This window comes from Lytechinus pictus, chromosome 6 (assembly GCF_037042905.1).
Source record: "Lytechinus pictus isolate F3 Inbred chromosome 6, Lp3.0, whole genome shotgun sequence".
NCBI classification, from domain to species: domain Eukaryota; kingdom Metazoa; phylum Echinodermata; class Echinoidea; order Temnopleuroida; family Toxopneustidae; genus Lytechinus; species Lytechinus pictus.
Genome location: NC_087250.1, coordinates 7764589 through 7784227, shown reverse-complemented (window position 1 = coordinate 7784227; position 19639 = coordinate 7764589). Strand labels below are relative to the sequence as shown.

The 19639-nt window shown below is 39.2% G+C and overlaps 1 protein-coding gene across 1 annotated transcript; it reads right to left on the bottom strand.

Annotated features, from left to right (window-relative positions):
• Window positions 1-512: 512 nt before the first annotated feature.
• Window positions 513-18976, bottom strand: LOC129263445 (titin-like). Its single transcript, XM_054901355.2, has 4 exons — window positions 18816-18976; window positions 11633-12737; window positions 4635-8528; window positions 513-2543 (listed from the first exon to the last, which is right to left on the bottom strand). The coding sequence occupies exons 2-4, from the start codon at window positions 12717-12719 to the stop codon at window positions 2416-2418; spliced, it is 5109 nt and encodes a 1702-aa protein (XP_054757330.2). The 5' UTR covers window positions 12720-12737; window positions 18816-18976; the 3' UTR covers window positions 513-2415.
• Between the last annotated feature and the right edge of the window lie 663 nt (window positions 18977-19639).

Here is a 19639-nt window from a genome sequence, read left to right as displayed (position 1 = left end):
TTGACATGTCAGGCCTAAATGTTTATGAAACAAGGAAATGTAAACATGGAAGTCTCTATTACCAAGAAACATTATTTGGCATTAATATTTGTTGTGGCTTTTTGTTTTTCAAAAATGGAAAAACATGTTTTTCACAAATTACAGTGAAATTAAAACTGCAACGAAATACAAAGAAGGAGAGTTTTGCATGCATCATTATGTAGTTTGGCTTTCGAGTGAACTTGCTGACTTCATGAGAAAGTCTTTGAAAATGAATTGTTTTAGCCACCATACATGTATCTTTAATACTGGATCTAAATCTGTTGTATTTACCATTAGAAACCTAACTTTATGCAATCATGAAATCTAAGCTGAAAAACAATCGCATTAATACACAGATAAGCATGTGTGGGACAGTGTCTTGTCATTGCTTGGAACAAGAACCCACACATTGCTGATATGCCAGGCTTAATTGGCTACTTTCTAAGCAATTACACATTTTGACCAGAAAGATTTGGCACTTTTTTTTCTTTGAACAATCACACGGGTGGTTTCTCTTCTAACTCATTTGGAGATCATTTTACCTGGCATTTACATTAAAAAGACTATGGGAGAACACGCGATAACCAAATGAACATTTCAATTTGCAGGAGTCACTGTCTATCTAATGGCACTGGTATCAAAGAAACATGATTTGTTTGGAGGAGAAAGGATGTTGTTTCTCTCAGCCATTCTAAAAAAATGGTTGCAAAACATATCTAGCGCCATCTTGTGTCAAAAGTGGGAATAATGGTCCTGTTTCCTGGTTGTGCTGCTTCAAATACTGAATTTCATTTTCATACATGTATGGTAAATTAGAAATCCATCCAATAATAATAAACCTGCGAAACTCCATCTTCATTATGTATGTCCTCAAAATACTAACGACCTTCTGGTACTAGCTATGAGATGATTTGATCATATAATAATGCACTATGTGAACAGAAGTAAAATGAAAGTCACTTAACAACCTCGAATACAAAATTTAAAAATAGAAGACTTAATATTAAGTACATAATGGATAATAAAACGATGGGGTGATAACAAGTATGTGATAAATGCGGATGAATCAATGGAACTTGGGAATTATAAAAAGCAACAATAAACCGACATATAGGCCTATCTAAAAGCAAGGGGGACAGATTGTGAAAAAAATTAAACAATATACAATATTGTAGAGCAGACACAGCTATAGGCTTATGAACAGGTGTGTGATAAATTTTGATGAATCGATGGTACCTATAAAATAATAAAATGCAACGATAAACTGACATAAATAATTTCTAAACAGAAAGATGATAGAATGTGCACCAAATTCTCTACAAAGCATATTTTGTAGGGTAAACAAAACTAGTGACATAATCATAAAGAAGTACATATATGTGATAGATCTGATGTATTAATGACATCTATAAAGTGTGAAAAGTAACAATACACTGATATAAATAATGATTTCAACAGCAAGGGGTGTATGATGTGCACAGAGCATTTTATGCAAAGCATTCTAATTTAAATATAAAACAAATCATGCAATAAAAAAAACATAAATGCACAGCATGAGACACAGTTCTTGTTCTACTAATAATGAAATAAAATAGACTGTGCTCAGTAATAACATGCATTTTATATGACATAAATTCATCTTATTACAAGTGTCTGAAAGAGGAAAAGTATTTAGCATGCAAGATACACAAACACTGCACAATTTATATAGAAGAACCTTTTATACACACAGGCTCATATTCTGAAGTCCGGTTTAATTCAATTTCTGGTTTAAAGTTGTGGTTTAACTATGGATAGCCAAGAGTGGCATAAATGTAACAGTGAAATTTCAATGTATCAGCTCACTTTTTCTCTCAAATAATTCTTAACTGTTTCCCAAGGATCAATAAGATAGCTTTCTTCCCCATTCACGCATTGGAAAAGAGCGCAGTAAGCATAAGAAACATACAATGTGAGGAAAAATTTTACCTTTTTGGCTTTCCATACTTTTAGCACAGAGTTAGACCATGGTGTACGTTAAACCTGACTTCAGAATACCGGTCAGAGGCTTAGTATGAACATGCAAGATATGCTTATTGAACAAAACTGCAATTCCTTGTTGGTCAGTGGGCATGCAAATATCAATATTGGGGTAAAATGGGTATTTGATATATTGGCTGGACTAGCCCATTTTAGAGCCACCTAATATGAAGAGTTGGGCCAACTTGGGTTCGATCGGAAGTCATAAAACGGGTAACTCTTTAGACCATGTATATAATGGTTCCCGTCGTCACCGTAGCTTCACAGCTTGTAGTTCCTTGACATGAATCTTAAAAAAGAATTGGCAAGTTTGCATTCTTCATAATTTTGTCGAGCGACATTCACGATAGTGTGTCCGAGTCGAACTACGTTGGCCTAACACTGCATATAGAGGGCGCCAGGCATGCATGCACAATGCACGGTGGTACCTTTCGCTATAGCCTCCCACGACAGCAGTCTCTCTCTCAGCGGCTTAGGACTGGTCGGGCTCGTGATCTCTGGAACTGGGTCGTTCCATTACATGACATAGGGGTGGGTTGTTCCATTAAATGACGTGGGGGTGATGGGAGTGGTCGGGAGGAGGGGCAATGTTGATATGGGGTGAATACAATGACGGATGGGGAAAAGGACGGGTTAGAAACAAGAAAAACAAAACAACATACCCATGTTAGTTGACCGTGTGAACATAACCATACCATGAAACACCAAATTACAGACATCTTGGAGAGAGTTAACACTTTCCAAATATTCTTGCTCAAAGTTTGCGCAACTAAATTCTAGATACATCTATCTCATAAAAGCCATTTATTGTTGCAAATATATGGTAGTATTGATACTACAAGTAGCATAGCTGAAAATGGTGTGCTACAAAAAAACAACCAAGCATACTCAATTTGATTTTATTCATAGTAAGATAATAAGAATTAATATTACAGGTTTTTCAAGAAATGCTGAGAGTGTAGTTTCGCACAAAAATTGTCGGATTTTGGTATGAAATTCGATGACGTAACATGTAGGTTTTTTTCACAGGAAAGTTTGAAGAGCGTTAACTCCCCCCTCTCCCATATGTATCAATAAATGATGAATTCCACCCCAACAAAACATACATGAACTGACAAATAACATAATTAAAAACATCATTACCACATGGTAAATGGACATGAATTATTAAGAATCTGGGTTATCCGGGTATCTATTCATATCAGCTGTTTTCCTTAATTACATCATATTTCCTCCAAACTATATATCCTGTAATGATTCAGTATGACGGTAAATACAGATGGGCATTAAGGTTCAAATTTTCCTATACACTACCATAGTACCGTTAATAAATTTGTAAAGTGGATCGAGTTCTTAAGTCTTCTCAACTGACTTTTTGTAAAAAGTCATTAAAAAAAATCTCGAAACAAAACATTATGAGATCATTATAAGAACATCTATATCATTTTTTTTTTGCATGGAATTCACAAAAAACAGTGCTTTAATATAGATTTATTCTATTGCATTTAAAACTTTGTATTTGCCAAAAATTGTTTGAATTAGGAAGAGTACAAGGAAAAAGTTAAAAAATTAATATATTCAAAAGATAAAAATCAAGCGTCTTGTGGATAATGGTTATTCACAATACTGTAATATTGGGGGAGGGGTTTATCGTCATGATTCAAAATTAGCTATTAGTTGCTAGACTTGGTCTACTTTTTTTCTGAAAGCTATATGAATCTGGTCTAATTTTGCCGAGACTATATAGATATGGTCTACTTTTTCTGAGACTATATAAATCTGGTCTACAGGAGACATGCCTCTAAACTCAGGAAAAAAGGGAGATCTATCTATTTCATTCTTCAAAGATATATTATTGGCAAGTTTTGCAAGGAACAACTATGATTTAGCATATGGGCATGCCTACGATAATGATCGTTTATAAGGAAACTAACTGAGTCATACAATCCTAAGTCCTAGTCTATGCATGCAACACGTTGCATGGGGGGTATGGTTTTGATGATTGAACGAACGAATGAGGCATCGAGTGAAACAAGGATGGAAATTAATGATAGAGGGAAGGTATAATACACATCACATACCAGGAGGAAGGGAGATACTAGAAACCCATATTACAAATCTTTAACTAAATTCCTCAAGAGGCAAGAGCTTAAGTGATTTTGGAACGACCAATTTAATATGAATTATTTGTTTCATTTGGAGCAGTATCTAAGATCGATATCTTATCTGTACATTGTGGCTAGTCTGGCTTTCCGAATGTGAGCTGCTATTTGGTTCATCACCTCACCCCTCAAAAAACAAAACAAAGAAAAATATTTGTAACCTCTACCAAATATCAGGATTTTCAACAAATTTTCTCTCTAAAAAAATGATATTTTCACTTTGAACTGTTCTATTTACAACATTAACAGAAGGCGAACTAGAAAGTGTTTGTAAATATCCTTTTTCCTATCTTTCATACTTTTTTTTGGGGGGGTGGGGGCATGTACCATTGTCCTGGTTCTCTGTTTATTAATTACGAAGCTGAATTTCATCTCACAATTGAAAAAACCAGACTAGCTCATTTTCAATAAAAACAAAACCTCCAGACTCACCTTCATCACCATTGGTCAAGTGGTCGTCTTCAGATACATGATGTCCATTGGTAAGATGACCACCATCATGTCCATTAAGAAGCACCCCATTGAAGACAGTATCCTCAGAAACACCATTGACTGGTGTGTCCTTTGGAGGTTCCTCAACAGGCTCTTCTGGTACTTCTTTGGTTTCTTCCACTGATTCTGTCTTTGGCTCTTCAGTCTGTGGCTCCTCAGTAGATTCCTCCTTCAGTTCTTCTTGGGGTTCCACAGGGATCACTTCAGCCACCTCTTCACTTTCTTCTGACGGTGGCAGCTGTTCTGTTTCCGTTCCAACCTCTTGTTTTATTACTTCAGTCTGGCTCACCTCCTCAGTCTTTTCTTCTACCGCTTCCTGTTCTACCACCGCTTGGTCTGCCTCCTCTGGAACATCTTGCTCCGTTTCCTCTGTAGACTCTTCAATTTCAACATTCTCTGTTGCAATGTCTGTATCAATAACCACTTCCTTCTCTATGTCTTGTGATAATGTGGCTTCCGTTTCCAGTTCAACAGTATCCACAACAGTTTCTTCAACAACTTCTGTAACAGCTTCTTTTTCAGGTGATGGTATCTCAGTGGCTTCTTCTGTGTCTGTCACTTTCACCTCTTCAGTAACTGCCTCATCACTTGTATCCTCAGAGGCATCTTGGCACACATCATCATTTACTGTTTCCTCTTCTGCTTGTTCTGCTTCATCATGAAGAACTTCTACTTGTTCTGAGTCATCCTCCACTACTTCTTCACTAACTGCTTTGTCCCCATCATCTGGTGAATCTTCAGGACATGCTTCAACATCTTCCGTGAGTTCTTCCCTCACTGGCTCTTCAACCACCTCATGTTCCTCTGTGGCTGATTCCTCTGTTGCCTGAATAATTTCCTCTTTTGCTTGTTCGGCTTCTGCAACAATAACTTCTACTTGTTCTGAATCACCCTCCACTACTTCTTCACTAACTGCTTTGTCCCCGTCATCTGGTGAATCTTCAGGACATGCTTCAACATCCCTTGTGATTTCTTCCCTCACTGACTCTTCCACCACCTCCTGTTCTTCTGTGGCCATTTCCTCAGCTGCCTGGTTAGTATCCTCTTTCACTTCATCATCACCAGCTTCTTCATCCACAATAGCCTCTTCACTAGTGACAATAATTTCTGGTGCTTCCTTGGGTAATCCCTCCACTGTCTCATCCTCTTTCTCCTCTGTCTCTTTTGTTTCCTTGCTCAATTTTTCTACCTCGGTCTCAACAGCTGCTGGCACATTGTCTGATACTTCCTCTACTACATTATCAGCCTCCTGGGTTACAGGTGATGACTCTTCTTCTGCATCTTTCACAGCTTCTTTTCCTTCACTGGCATCAACTTCTTCTGATTGTTCTGTTGAAACACCCTCATCTCCTGTGGGAGAGACATCCAATGTACTTGCTACTTCATCTATATTTACCCCATCCACAACATCCTCTGTTTCAATTTCCTCAGCACCTTTCTCTGTAACTTCAGCTTCCTCTGTGCTACATAAAAAGTCTAATCTGATATCTGCTTCCTCTGGATTTTGTGTCGTTGGAACAACTTTTTCTTCTTCCACCATTTCATCACCAGATTTGTTTTCAGTTTCCTGACCAAATACAGATACACTCTGATCACCCTCATCTAATGTCAGTCCAAACTCTTCAACCAAGTCTGAGGCAGACACCCTCTTCTCAACCACTTCCTCAGAATTTGATTCTTCTTCAGCAGGTGTTTCTTCTTCAGCTGGTGTCTCTTTTTCAGCATGTGTTTCTTCTTCAGCTGGTGTCTCTTGTACAGCAGTTTTATCTTCTTCAGGTTGTGTCTCTTCTTCAGGTTGTGTCTCTTCTTCAGCCTGTGTCTCTTCTTCAGCCGGTGTTTCTTCCACAGGTGGTGTTGGTTCTTCATCTTGTATTTCTTCTTCAGCCAGTGTCTCTTCTTCAGCTGGTGTTGGTTCTGCAGCTGGTGTTGGTTCTTCAGCTGGTGTCTCTACTTCAGCTGATGTGGCTTCTCCAGCTTGTGTCTCTTCTTCAGCTGGTGGTGCTTCTTCAGCTTGTGTTTCTTCTCCAGCTTGTGTTTCTTCTCCAGCTGGTGTTGCTTCTTCAGCCAGTGTCTCTGCTGCAATGGGTGTTTCTTCCACAGCTGGTGTTGGTTCTTCAGCCAGTGTCTCTTCTTCAGATGGTTTCTCTTCGTCAGCCGGTGTTGCTTCTTCAGCTTGCGTTTCTTCTTCAGCCAGTGTTGCTAGTTCAGCAGGTGTCTCTTCAGCTGGTGTTTCTTCTTCAGCAGGTGCTTCTTCCACAGCTGGTGTTACTTCTTCAGTTTGTGTCTCTTCTTCAGCTTGTGTTTCTTCTTCAGCGGGTGTTTCTTTTTCAGCGGGAATTTCTTCCACTGCTGGTGTTGGTTCTTCAGTTTGTGTCTCTTCTTCCGCTTGTGTTTCTTCTTCAGCTGGTGTCTCTTCAGCAGGTGTCTCTTCAGCCAGTGTTCCTTCTTCAGCGGGTGTTTCTTCTTCAGCCGGTGTTTCTTTCACTGCTGGTGTTGGTTCTTCAGTTTGTGTCTCTACTTCAGCTTGTGTTTCTTCTTCAGCTGGTGTCTCTTCAGCAGGTGTCTCTTCAGCCGGTGTTCCATCTTCAGTGGGCGTTTCTTCCACAGCTGGTGTTTCCTCTTCAGTTTGTGTCTCTTCTTCAGATGGTTTCTCTTCGTCAGCCGGTGTTGCTTCTTCAGCTTGCGTTTCTTCTTCAGTCAATGTTGCTTGTTCAGCTGGTGTCTCTTCAGCAGGTGTCTCTTCAGCCGGTGTTTCTTCTTGAGCGGGTGTTTCTTCCACTGCTGGTGTTAGTTCTTCAGTTTGTGTCTCTTCTTCAGCTTGTGTTTCTTCTTCAGCTGGTGTCTCTTCAGCAGGTGTCTCTTCAGCCGGTGTTTCTTCTTGAGCGGGTGTTTCTTCCACTGCTGGTGTTAGTTCTTCAGTTTGTGTCTCTTCTTCAGCTTGTGTTTCTTCTTCAGCTGGTGTCTCTTCAGCAGGTGTCTTTTCAGCCGGTGTTTCTTCTGTAGCGGATGTTTCTTCCACTGCTGGTGTTGGTTCTTCAGTTTGTGTCTCTTCTTCAGCTTGTGTTTCTTCTTCAGCTGGTGTCTCTTCAGCCGGTGTTTCTTCTTCAGCGGGTGTTTCTTCCACTGCTGGTGTTGGTTCTCCAGTTTGTGTCTCTTCTTCAGTTTGTGATTCTTCTTCAGCTGGTGTCTCTTCAGCAGGTGTCTCTTCAGACGGTGTTTCTTCTTCAGCTGGCGTTTCTTCCACAGCTGGTGTTGCTTCTTCAGTTTGTGTCTCTTCTTCAGTTTGCGTCTCTTCTTCAGCTTTTGTCTCTTCTTCAGCTTGTGTTTCTTCTTCAGCTGGTGTTGCTTCTTCAGCTGGTGAATCCTCAGCTGGTGTCTCTTCTTCAGCTGGTTTTTCTTGCACAGGTGGTGTTGGTTCCTCAGCTGGTGTCTCTTCTTCAGTTTGTGTCTCTTCTTCAGCTGATGTTGGTTCTTCGACTGGTGTATCTTCCTTAGCTGGTGTTGCTTCTTCAGCTTGTGTTTCTTCTTCAGCTGGTGTCTCGTCAGCAGGTGTCTCTTCTTCAGCTGGAGTTGCTTCTTCAGCTTGTGTTTCTTTTTCAGCTTGTGTCTCTTCTCCAGCTTGGGTCTCTACTTCAGCTGGTGCTTGTTCTGGTGTTTCTTCTTCAGGTGGTGTTTCTTGTTCAGCTGGCACTTCTTCTGCTGGTGTTTCTTCTTCTGCTACTTCCTTTTCAGTTTCTCCTGTTGGTTCATCAGGTGTTGGTGCAGCAGTTGGTTCTCCTTCCCCTTCCCCCGGATCTGGGTCATTCTGAGTTTCATCTCCTTGCTGTGGAGTCACTGTAACAACAATGTCATGTTAACTTATCACTAGGGTCAGCTACTTATAGCAGACCCAACAAAGACTTGGTCTAGTCACAAAAGGACTACATCTGAATTCCCAGGGGATAAGGCTTTACCCTCCAAACCCATCTGGAAGAAAGATTCTTCACACCCAGATGATGGCAATGGGACCCCAACAAGATCGATGACAGACCACAAGAACTTGTGGGTGTTTCATGAGAGTTGTCAGCACGGACAATTTTAATCAAATCCTTGGTTTTGATTGGCTCAGAAACACTGGCCTCTGACTGTTACTATGGTAACTGTCGGAGAAAGACAGTTTGTCATTGCAGACAACTTTCATGAAACAGACCTCATTTATCTTAATAATGACATATGGCAAAGAATAAAACAGACTGAAATTGACCTACAGTTGACCCCAGTCCAGTGCGTGTCAAACCTTTCAATATTCGATCTTGATTTAGTGTGTACCCCATTCTCCACATATTTCTTCCCAATGCCCAAAGAAATAAAACTTTTAAATAATAATTCAGCATAGAAAGGATAACAAAACTAGAAAGCAGCAAATTTTATGTAGCTTTCGCTTCTACTGCTGCTTTGAGGCAAAATGAGCTTTTAAAGTTAGTAGCTCTTAACTGACTTCCCTTTGTTACTTTTGTGTTAAAGACATTGAACAGGAAACACAAAGGACAAAACAAAGACAAGGACATTCAGAGTAAAATCGCTGTTTAAAATTTGTATACATCACTGTTTACAATATGAATGTGTCAGGAGTTGTTTAAAAGTTTTAAACAAGTGTTTACATTCTTAAATAACAAAGTTAAATTTTCAATATAATTCAAAATAAATTAAGCATTGTTATCTATATTATAGTAAACAGCGTTGTATAAAATTTTAAACAACATTTACACTGTGTAACAAGAAACATAAAATACAAATCATGGGGACAAAAGGAACATAAAGCGGGTTTGAATGCAAAATGAAACATAAAGATTATTTGACCATCTATGCAAATGAAGGCATGGCAAAGTAGAAGGAGAGTAGGTGTCTTTGTGCTTCCTTTGAGAAGCGTTTTCAAACATTCATTGTTCATTCAAACGCACTTACATAAAGTAAATTATTCTTCTTCATCAAGGCCAAAAATGAGCTCTGCGGCTGGATATGAAATGCTACACTACATGTTGATCAAGAGGGGAGTTCAGGGTTAGGGTAATTAAAAAAAAAGTTTTTATATTCAACCAGAATGTGTTTATAATGATGCAGTTTAAATGCATTTTATTGTGTCCTCCTCTTCAACCAGCCTCTTGCCATGCCTTCCAAAGAAAAGCTAAGTGCAGATTTTATTTTGGGAAGGAATGAAAACAGAAATCAAAGTATAAATATTGCAACTAAAACTAGCAAACAAACTAAAAATAAATCTTCTATAAATTCCCAAACTAAACTAAGCACAACTTTGACTAACATGCCACCAACAATAATGAAAATAGAAATTCCAACACAACTGAAACGGGGGGGGGGGGGTAATCAATAAATGATTATAAAGGTCGGATGGAAAGAAGTTTTGGGCACTGTTACACAGAAGGGGCAATCAATCACAGAATTTGCCATGGCCAATCAACATCATTGTTGAATGCACATTTTGTTCACAGACTAACCATTGAGTGATTTCAAGTCTGGTGTTGGCCTTGGTGTTGGGTGTTAAAATTTGTTGGATTGCTTCCCCTAGCTCCAAGACTTATTCGGATTTTGTAAAAGTGATCCAGATCACTTTATTGACATCTCAACAACTAGTGAATGACTTTTCGGGATCATCTTATATTTGGTGGTATAATCGTGCAAAAATTTACATTTACACCAACACCAGAAGGTCAACACTGAACTTGAAATCACCCAATGACCAATCAGGATTGTATCCGACATCGATTACAACCTTTGTGTAACAGGGCTTTTATGACCTTCTGCAATGAACATCCTAGTATCTTTCTAGCTCTGAGGTTGACAATTTGACGTGGGTTCTTCACCTTCTTCAGCTGAAAGTAAAACTCCTATTCATAGAAATTTGTCATCACTTTCACTCCGTATAATGGTCATTAAGATGATCTCGAGTTTCGGTCTTGACTGGACAACATTCATCAAATATCACAAGCGTTGAAATTCAACTACACGTACCAGAGATATGGTATTTCATTTCCTTGTTCAAATATCAGCGTTGATACTGGTATTCAAGTACTATGTAGGTTTTGTTTTCTTGAAAGGAAATATTGAGTTCTGAGAAGGGTGATACAAATAATGTTCACACGTCTTCTTTCAGTTAGGTTTACTACAAGTTACGACCAATCCTGTAGATTGTTCTACAGTACGTTGTAACATTCTTTTAAGGTAAAATACTATTCTTTAGATTCGTTAGGTCAGATATCTTATCTGATATTACTTACGTGGTGTTATTAATGTAATGTAATGTAGAGTTATCTTTTCAAGTATCGTATGACCATCAGAAATTAATCCATGAAACTTTTCCAATACTCATACGTCAATCAAATTTGCTCTACAGCGGTCGTACGGCAAGTCAAAAACATTTTCATTCAAACCACCTATTTGTAGCTGGTACAATAAATGTTAAAACGGCTGTTTTCGAGTCGCAGTACGACCGCCGTAGAGCGAATGTGACTGAAGTATAATGAGCTACACCATGAGCTCTAACAATTTGTATGACCCAACCAGAACTCAATCAACCGTTACAGATGACAACAATTATGATCTTGGATAAAATCGTGAGAATATTAACACAACCACTTCAGATCTTGTGTATTTCATGAACGGTGTGCAGTCAAACCTGCTTTCCTCGACTACCTGTATAAAAAGACCATCAGTCTATAAAGACCAAAAACATGATCCCGTTCAGTAAGACCACCTGCTCTCAAAGACCATTTGTCTTGTACCACTTTGGTGATCTTTATAGACAAGTTTACCTACAAGTATGGAAGATCATCATTAGCAGAGGGTTCCAGGATTTATGCTGAAAAGGGGAAAAGACTGTCTCGTCACATTTTATGACTATCTAACATTTGACTGAAAAGATTTGTAAGGAAGTGGTGACCTACCTTCCTCAGAGTTAAGGGATTCATCTAAGCTCTGTTCTGTCAGGGTTTGGTCATCATCCTGAGAAGCTGGTGCATCCTCACCAAGCTCCTGTGGTTTGTCTAGAGAAACATCCAAACTGATATCCTGTGATATATCATGAGACGTGTCTTGAGATGTGTCTAGATTCACGTCAACGGCCGAGTCCTGGTTGGTATCTTCCTCCGTATCTGGAATGTCTTTGGGGATGTCTTCAGCGAGGTCTTTGGGAGTTTCCACTATGAGATCATTAGCACTATCCTCAGTAACATCTTTGGGAGTATCCTCTGTAACCTCTTGAGGGGCATCCTCAGTGACCTCTTCAGGGGAAGGTTCAGAAACAGCATCGGCATCTGCAGGAGAATCTTCTGGTGTTTCTGGAGTACTGTCTTCTCGTGTTTCTGGAGTTTCTTCTTGTATTTCTGGAGTTTCTTCAGGCACTTCATCTCTAGGGGTAGGTTCTGTGACATCGTCAGTGTCTGCGGGAGAGTCATCAGGTGTTTCTGGAGTACTGTCTTCTAGCGTTTCTGGAGTGTCTTCTACCTTTCCAACAGGCATTACCTCAATGGAAACACCATTTTCCTGACTTCCATCATCAGCCTCAGTCTTGGGCTCAGCCTCCTCTTCTTTTGCAAGAGTGTCCAGCGACACGCTTGCTTCTTCTGTCTTCATGGTCGTCGCTGAAACCTGATCCTCCTCAACGACCTCCCCTGCATCTGGACTAACCTTACTCTCCTCATCTTCCTGGTCACCACTCTCCATAGTGATGCCAAGTTCCTCCATCAATTCCTCTGCAGATTGCTTAGGCTTGTCATCAACATCACCCTGTCCTATCCTTGCATGGGTTATCTCACCTTCCTCCCCTCCCTGGCCTACACCGTTCACCTCTGAGGACTCTTCGCCATCAAGTTGCTTGGAGGCTGACAGGTCATCACCGTTAGCAATGATGTCAACCTCAACTGAGACCACCACACCGTCTCCGTCGGACTTGCTGCATCCGGGAGAATCGCCTCCGATGATTTCAAAATCATCGTTGCCGCTGGATTCTCTCGCGATGTCACCATCCATCATCAAGTATTCTTTGAAAATCTGAAGAAAGATGAAAAAAGAAAATCGACGTTTCGTAAAGTCAGTCTTTTAAAGTATTTCATGATATTCATTCATTTCATGTATTTGCCGTCCTATTTATGCTACTAAATAAAGATTACATCGGTGCAAACACAAAACATGTGAAAAAAAATCATAATTTTAACAAAAAGAGCTTCAATAAACACACATTACATCTCCTGTAAAAAGTCACATATTCGTAGGGTTTGTGCTACTCCCCCATATCTCTCCTTATTACAATATCTCTTGCTATTTCTCTAGCTCTCTTTCTCTCTCTCTCTCTCTCTCTCTGAACTCATCAATTGCACTTTTCTCTATATTCACACCAGCCATTTTCTCACATTGATTATTCTGAGGTATTACATAATACCACACTATTAAGGAAATCCCTGCTACGACTCCACCTTTTCCTATTGACTTTATATTCAAAATATACGGGTTCACATGGTAGTCCAGAAGAGATATGTTCACATGGTGATCCATAACAAAAACAGAAAAATATATGTTGTGACATAATAAAACACTATGCAGTCATTTATCTAGTGATTAATACAAATATTTCTAAGCACTGCATACTATTACCCCGGCTTTAGCACGGCTACCTTGATCGGACGCTCGAAGCATTCAAGGAAGCTGCATATATTCAGGGAACTTTCCTCTCGTGAAGGGTTAGCACAACAACCCCCCCCCCCCTCTCCCCCTCCCATGCAAGCCTTTGTTGATTTGTTTTGGAATATAAAAAAACCAGAGTTGAACAGATGCAAAGTTCTGACAAAAATGTATTTGTGAACAAGATCTAAATTGTACTGTGTTGCAGACCCATTAACCACACTGAAAGCATAGACAAGAAGTAATATTCATAACATAATGCAATATAGGAGAAAGAATAATTTTCTAATTCATTTGATTTCAAAACCATATGATATTCCAGGTTTAAAGCCCCAACAAACACGATCAAACATCTCCAGAGATGCCAACCTGATCAAGAACATTTCAGTATTTTAAAGGCTGAAATTTTGTATTTTGGTAAGAAAATCACTATTTTCACAAAAAATTCCACAGCTGAAACTTTAGAAATCAGTAATTCGCAAGAAACCACCAGTATTCTCTCTCATTTTTCAGTAATAATTACCGAAAACCAGTACTACTTTGCAGATCTGCATCTCCCTTTAAATGAAGGTATCTAATAGCAGGAAAAGAAAGAGGAAGAAGATATGGCAAAGATATCCTTGTTAAGCCTTGTCATCTTTCGCTAATAAGATATTAACCAAACATACACTAACACACTTGAAGGGTACATTGTATGTATTAAATGTGTGTATTGCATATCAGGTACTTTACTTCCTGATTCTCAAAAGAAAATGATAGTCCAGAAAGTGCATCAATTAACATACATGTAATTCAACTTGTTCAAGACAATAATTAACCAGCAAATATTGTTTTTAAACAGTGCTTTTCTAGTTTAAGGAGGGAGTGTCCAGGTCTTTTTCCTTTGCTGTCCTTCGGCAAGGCGTCACACTGCCACTCTCCACCCAGGTGTTCAATGGGTACCAGGTAGAATGTGGAAGTCTGTGCTATGGCTAGCAAATGAGTTTGGAAACTCTTGTTGGAATGCTCCCCAGGGAGTGGATAAAGGGCATACATTCTATGTTCTTGGTAATGGTATTCCTGTATCTCGATTCTGGAAGGCGAGAGACGTTGTTTTGATGTATGACGGCGAAATAGCAAAGTAGAAAATAATTACAAAATTTTAGCAAGGGGTGATTCAGTTTTGAAAGAGGCTACATTTTTATCAAATTATTTTATTCAATATTCAATTATCAAATTATTATTCCACATGTCCAAAGATAATATCCGTGGGAAAAAGGTTGCGTTTACACTTCATTTAGGAAAGGAGAATGAATGTTCTGCGCTCATTACAATTGCACTGCCACAGAGTACTATTTGGGCAACTTTTTAAGGCGAATTTTGGCTCTGAAGCTGGATTCAAAGAGCTACATTGACCTAAGGTCCCGTAACATCAAGATTTTAGCGCTTAACCGCACCCTTGATTTTCACAATCAATTGTACATTGAAGCAAGTGCAATCAATTAAAAAATTAATTAAAATATGTTGTACGATGATTGCTAAGCTTTGTGTTATGGGTCACTGGATTTGGCATCAAGTTGGGGTACATGCTATATCAAAAAGAACATTGTATTTTTAAACATCATACCCAAACTACATACGTGCAAATGGAACCATAATTGTGACACCACACCTGAGAAAATAATCCTGTGAGAGATTGGTCCACTATGCATAAACCACATTGTTTCCCTTTCAAAGTAATTACAACCATCAATTAAAAGTTTTCCTAGAAACTTATTTGTAGATGTATTGATTAACCCTGAATTACCTGCAACTGGAATTCATGGTTAAGTTGAATTTCTTTATTTTTCATGTTTCATGCATGACCCATGCTATTTTGTATGTCTACGGAAAAGGTGGTCGACCTACAAACTACTAATGATGATGAACATCAGTTGCGCATTAATTACGAAATGCATTATTTTTGAATTCACAAATCCTCAAAATAACATTTTTTTTTGGGGGGGGAGAAGTACAAGTACCAATTGTAAACACAGACCTTTTTTAGTCAGGTTACAATTAGCATTTAAATAAAGTAAGGACATACAACCATGTTTTGAGCTTAACCATAAACAAATGCCAGATTTAGGCCTGAAATTGGAAGCATAAATGCACCATCGTAAAACGAGAAGTTAGCAATAGGGCAATACATAAAAAATGTACAGAGCATGCATATGAGATTCTTCTGTTTACCATGCTCTCCCAAACATACACAGAAACGCACCTGTGGGACCAGTAATGGCCGGCTGGGCAAATGCCAAGGTACATTTAAACTTGAAACTAATATGGTCCGACCGTGTATCGTTTATCCTATCTCACTTCACATAGCAATGCTACATGTACACTCACATCAATGAATCAGACTCCAGGGGGTTTTTCACAAAGATTTAAGTATGACTTAAATCGCACTTAAATGCTGACGCGTATCTGAAATGCAACGCGCAATCTAATTGATCAATACGCAGTATTGCGGGTCCTCTTTGCCTGATCTGACCAATGCGGTCATGGCTTTTATACCGCGCGCAACTAGGCATTTAAGTGCGACTCTAAGTCATACTTAAATCTTTGTGAAACACCCCCCAGGTGGGTGTTTCATAAAGCTGCTCGCAAGTTACTAGCGACTTTACGAACAACTGGTGAACCTTTCTTACGTGTTAAACAATCACCAATGAACACTTAATGGTGAATATCATTTACCACAAGAAAGGATCACCAGTCGTTCTTTAAGTTGTTCTTAACTCACGAACAGTTTTGTGAAATGGCCACCACGTGGGTTTTTCATAAAGCTGTTCATACGTAAAGATAAACTTTAAGAACGACTGGTGATCCTTTCTCGTGCCAAATGATATACACCAGATTTTCATTGGTTAATGTAGTTCCGATTGATGTAGTTCCTATAAGAACAGATCACCAGTCATTCATAAAGTCACGTAACTTACAGACTACTGAACAGCTTTATGAGACACCCACCAGAGCAATCAAGGATATTGTTATTAGGAGTGGCATATCATCAGTTGGTTTGGTATTGGTTTTGTAAAGCCACTTTCATACTGACAAAGTGGAAATTTTACTCCGGAGTCCAGAAGGAGTTACTCCACCTTGGAGGGCATTATGAAAATTCTAGGATTATTTCGATCCGGATTCAAAGCAGAGTACTCAACCCACTTTGAAAAGAGGGTTACAAACGGATTTAGTCCACACCAGAAGTGCGGTATCGCCCATCTCTTTCATTTCCGCATGGGGAGATTCCGCGCACCACACATTATGGCATGAACTCGCTTGGAAACCACGGAAACGACTGCGATTACACCGCTGCGGAGCTTGCCCGTTTGAAAGGGGGTGTAATGTCGGTCCGCGTCAACTCAATCCAGAGTTACTCCCGAGTAATTCCACTTCGCCTTCAATGTGAAAACAGCATTAGAAAGACTTTGAAATAACCAAACTTTTGGAGCAATAGATAGATATCTTAATATATTTTTCATATTCATTTCATTCTCTTTAAGTTGGTCTTTTATGGTTTTTATTTGTCACAAATTGGTCTAATCAGGCAGGCTCAATGGTGTATGCATGGTCAAAAGGATGTCACGCAAAAAAGCCTCACCTTTGCAACTTGAGGACATGGGAATAACCATGCGTGGTGGCTCAGTGGAAGAGCGCCTGCCTCATGAATCAAAGGTCATGGCTTCAATCCCTGACCAAGTCATACCAAAGACTTATAAATATTGGGACTTCTGCCTTCTTGCTAGGCACCTCAGCATTTAGATGGTGATGATAGCATATTATCTTAATATGCAGGGCCCGCTGATAGAGCAGTTTCCTAACTGAAGTGGCTAATTATTATTATACTTATTATCAAATAGTCTAAATGAAATAATGTGACATCAAAATGTTGCAATTGAACCAAATGATTAAAATAAGAACTAAAAGAACAAGTCCATAAATAGAGATTAGACCAAGAGCCATTTCACAAACCTAACACACACACACACACACATCCCCAAACAAAAATTTTGTGGCATTGCTTCCTATATGAAAAAAAATCTGTTATATTGTCACATGCGGCATCAATATACTAAGTATACTTGACCCACTTCAGTGCATTTTAAGGAAGTAATAATGGCAAAAGGGATTTATGTGAAAGAAAATGATTTAAGCACTGTAGGTAGAGTCATAAATAGGCTACTGTTTAGATCAAGAATTTTCCAGAGGAAGATTTTAACCCCCTAAAAAAATCATCACTCCTAAAAGATTGGATCCATGGGCAATTCAACAATTGTATTAAAAGGTCTAATTGAAATTTGTCGATATGCTGCACAGTCAAAAAAAAATTCACAATTGAAATCGTAAGGCAGCAGATAGTCCCTTCATAGAGGCATTGGATACTATCACAACCTTCAAAGCAAATTCAAGGAAAGAAAGAACATTCTTAAAAGGACATTCATATAAGTTTTGAGCATTGAATATCTGATGATTCTGAATGACAATTCTGATAATACTAATGCAACATATAAAGCACTCATAATCCACTCTGCAAAGTGCTCCAGGCTCTAAAAAACACCACTGCCTGAATCCTCTCCCCACACAAATCTTTCAAACAATGAATGTTCCTACTAGGTACCCATTAACTTAACCTCTGTCGATGAATTCATTGTTTGAGGGAAATTCCCCCCTCGCTGGGATTCAAACCAATGACCTTCTGATTGAAAGGCCAGATACATAACCAGTAGACCATCCTCCTTTTAGCAAATTATCACCATTGCATTAACCCATAATGATGTCAAAGAATTATTTCTGCCAGTTTGACTTCACTTTAACCTTGGTAGATGAATTCACTGCTGAAATTCATCCATGACTGGGATTCAAACCCATCACCTTCTGATTGAAAGGCAAGAAATAGGACCACGAGACCAAGATGCCTTCGCAAATTTATCACCATGTTATTTATAGCTCATAATCATTTCAAAGAATGAATATTCCTGCCAGGTACCCATTAACCTAACATTGGTTGATGAATTAAATGCTGAGGGAATCTCACCCATCTTTGGGGATTCAAACCCCATGACCTTTTAATTGAAAAAAAAAGAAACAGAACCATTGGACCTCATGCTTTTGGCAAATTATGATCATTGCATTAACCCACAATCATTTCTTAGAAGAAATGTTCCTGCCAGGTACCCATTAACTTAACCTTGGTCGAAGAATTCATCGCTGAGGGAAATTCATCCATCTTTGAAATTCAAACCCAGGACAATGATTTCTTAGAATGGATGTTCCTGCCAGGTACCCATTAACTCAACCTTGGTCGAAGAATTCATCGCTGAGGGAAATTCATCCCTCTTTGAAATTCAAACCAAGGACCCTATCATTGATAGGCTCCAAACAGAACCACTAGACCAAGATGCCTTCAAAAATGAGAAATTAATCTATTCTTACCGATCCTGGATCTAACCTTGAAGAAAATATCCAATATCAATCACAAATGAGGACAATGGTAGGAGTTCCTCAAAAGCACAACCTCCCCTAACGACTGGTAGAGTCGGAATGAGAGAGATGGCTAAAATGCTTGTATTTGTAAGGAAGTACTCCGACAGCTCGGTGGAGAGGAAGTTATACACGCGTACATGTACATGTAGCCAGGGGCGGCACTAAAGGGAGTAGGGGTGACATCCCCCCCAATTTTTTTTTTTCAAGTGGTAAAAGGAGAAACGGTAAAGTGAAGAAAAAGGAAAGAAAAAGAAGGAACAGTATTAAGAAAGAGAGGGCATGGGTCAAGTAATGCACATTCAGCAAGAAATTTATCCACACTGTGCTGCACTTGACCCAGGTGAGGTGAATGGGTCCCCTCTAATTCCTTGAATGCACCCAGTGCTGCTCATTAAGAGGTAGCTCCAGCTTAAGGTGGGGGTTAATAATATCTTAACTTTGCAGTACCCTGTGGCAAAAAGGATTACATAAATCCAGCTATTATCATTATTATTATATTACCCCGTGTTTTTCAATTGAGGGAAACATGAAATCACCTACGATGTGCAGCCCACCTCCCCCCCCCCCCGCCATCAAGATATCCTGGCCCCGCCCCTGTGTATAGAGCCAGTGATATATTGTGGGTGTGGGGTGGTGGCAGTGAAGTGAAGTGCTAGGACTGATAAAACAAAAGGAAAAGCTAAACATTGTTGTAAGGAAATAAAGAGAGTTTATGGCTTGTGTCAAAGAGCTATCAAACCGAAACCAATAAAGTGGTAAAACAGTGTTAGGAA

Bases quoted from the DNA above. Each gene is read 5' to 3' on its own strand.
- LOC129263445 (XM_054901355.2), bottom strand. From the start codon at position 12,719: ATGATGGATGGTGACATCGCGAGAGAATCCAGCGGCAACGATGATTTT. The intron at 8,529-11,632 runs GTAGGTCACCAC...TTGTTGTTACAG, and splicing joins ATCCCTTAACTCTGAGGAAG to TGACTCCACAGCAAGGAGAT. The intron at 2,544-4,634 runs GTGAGTCTGGAG...GGAACGACCCAG, and splicing joins CTTGACCAATGGTGATGAAG to TTCCAGAGATCACGAGCCCG.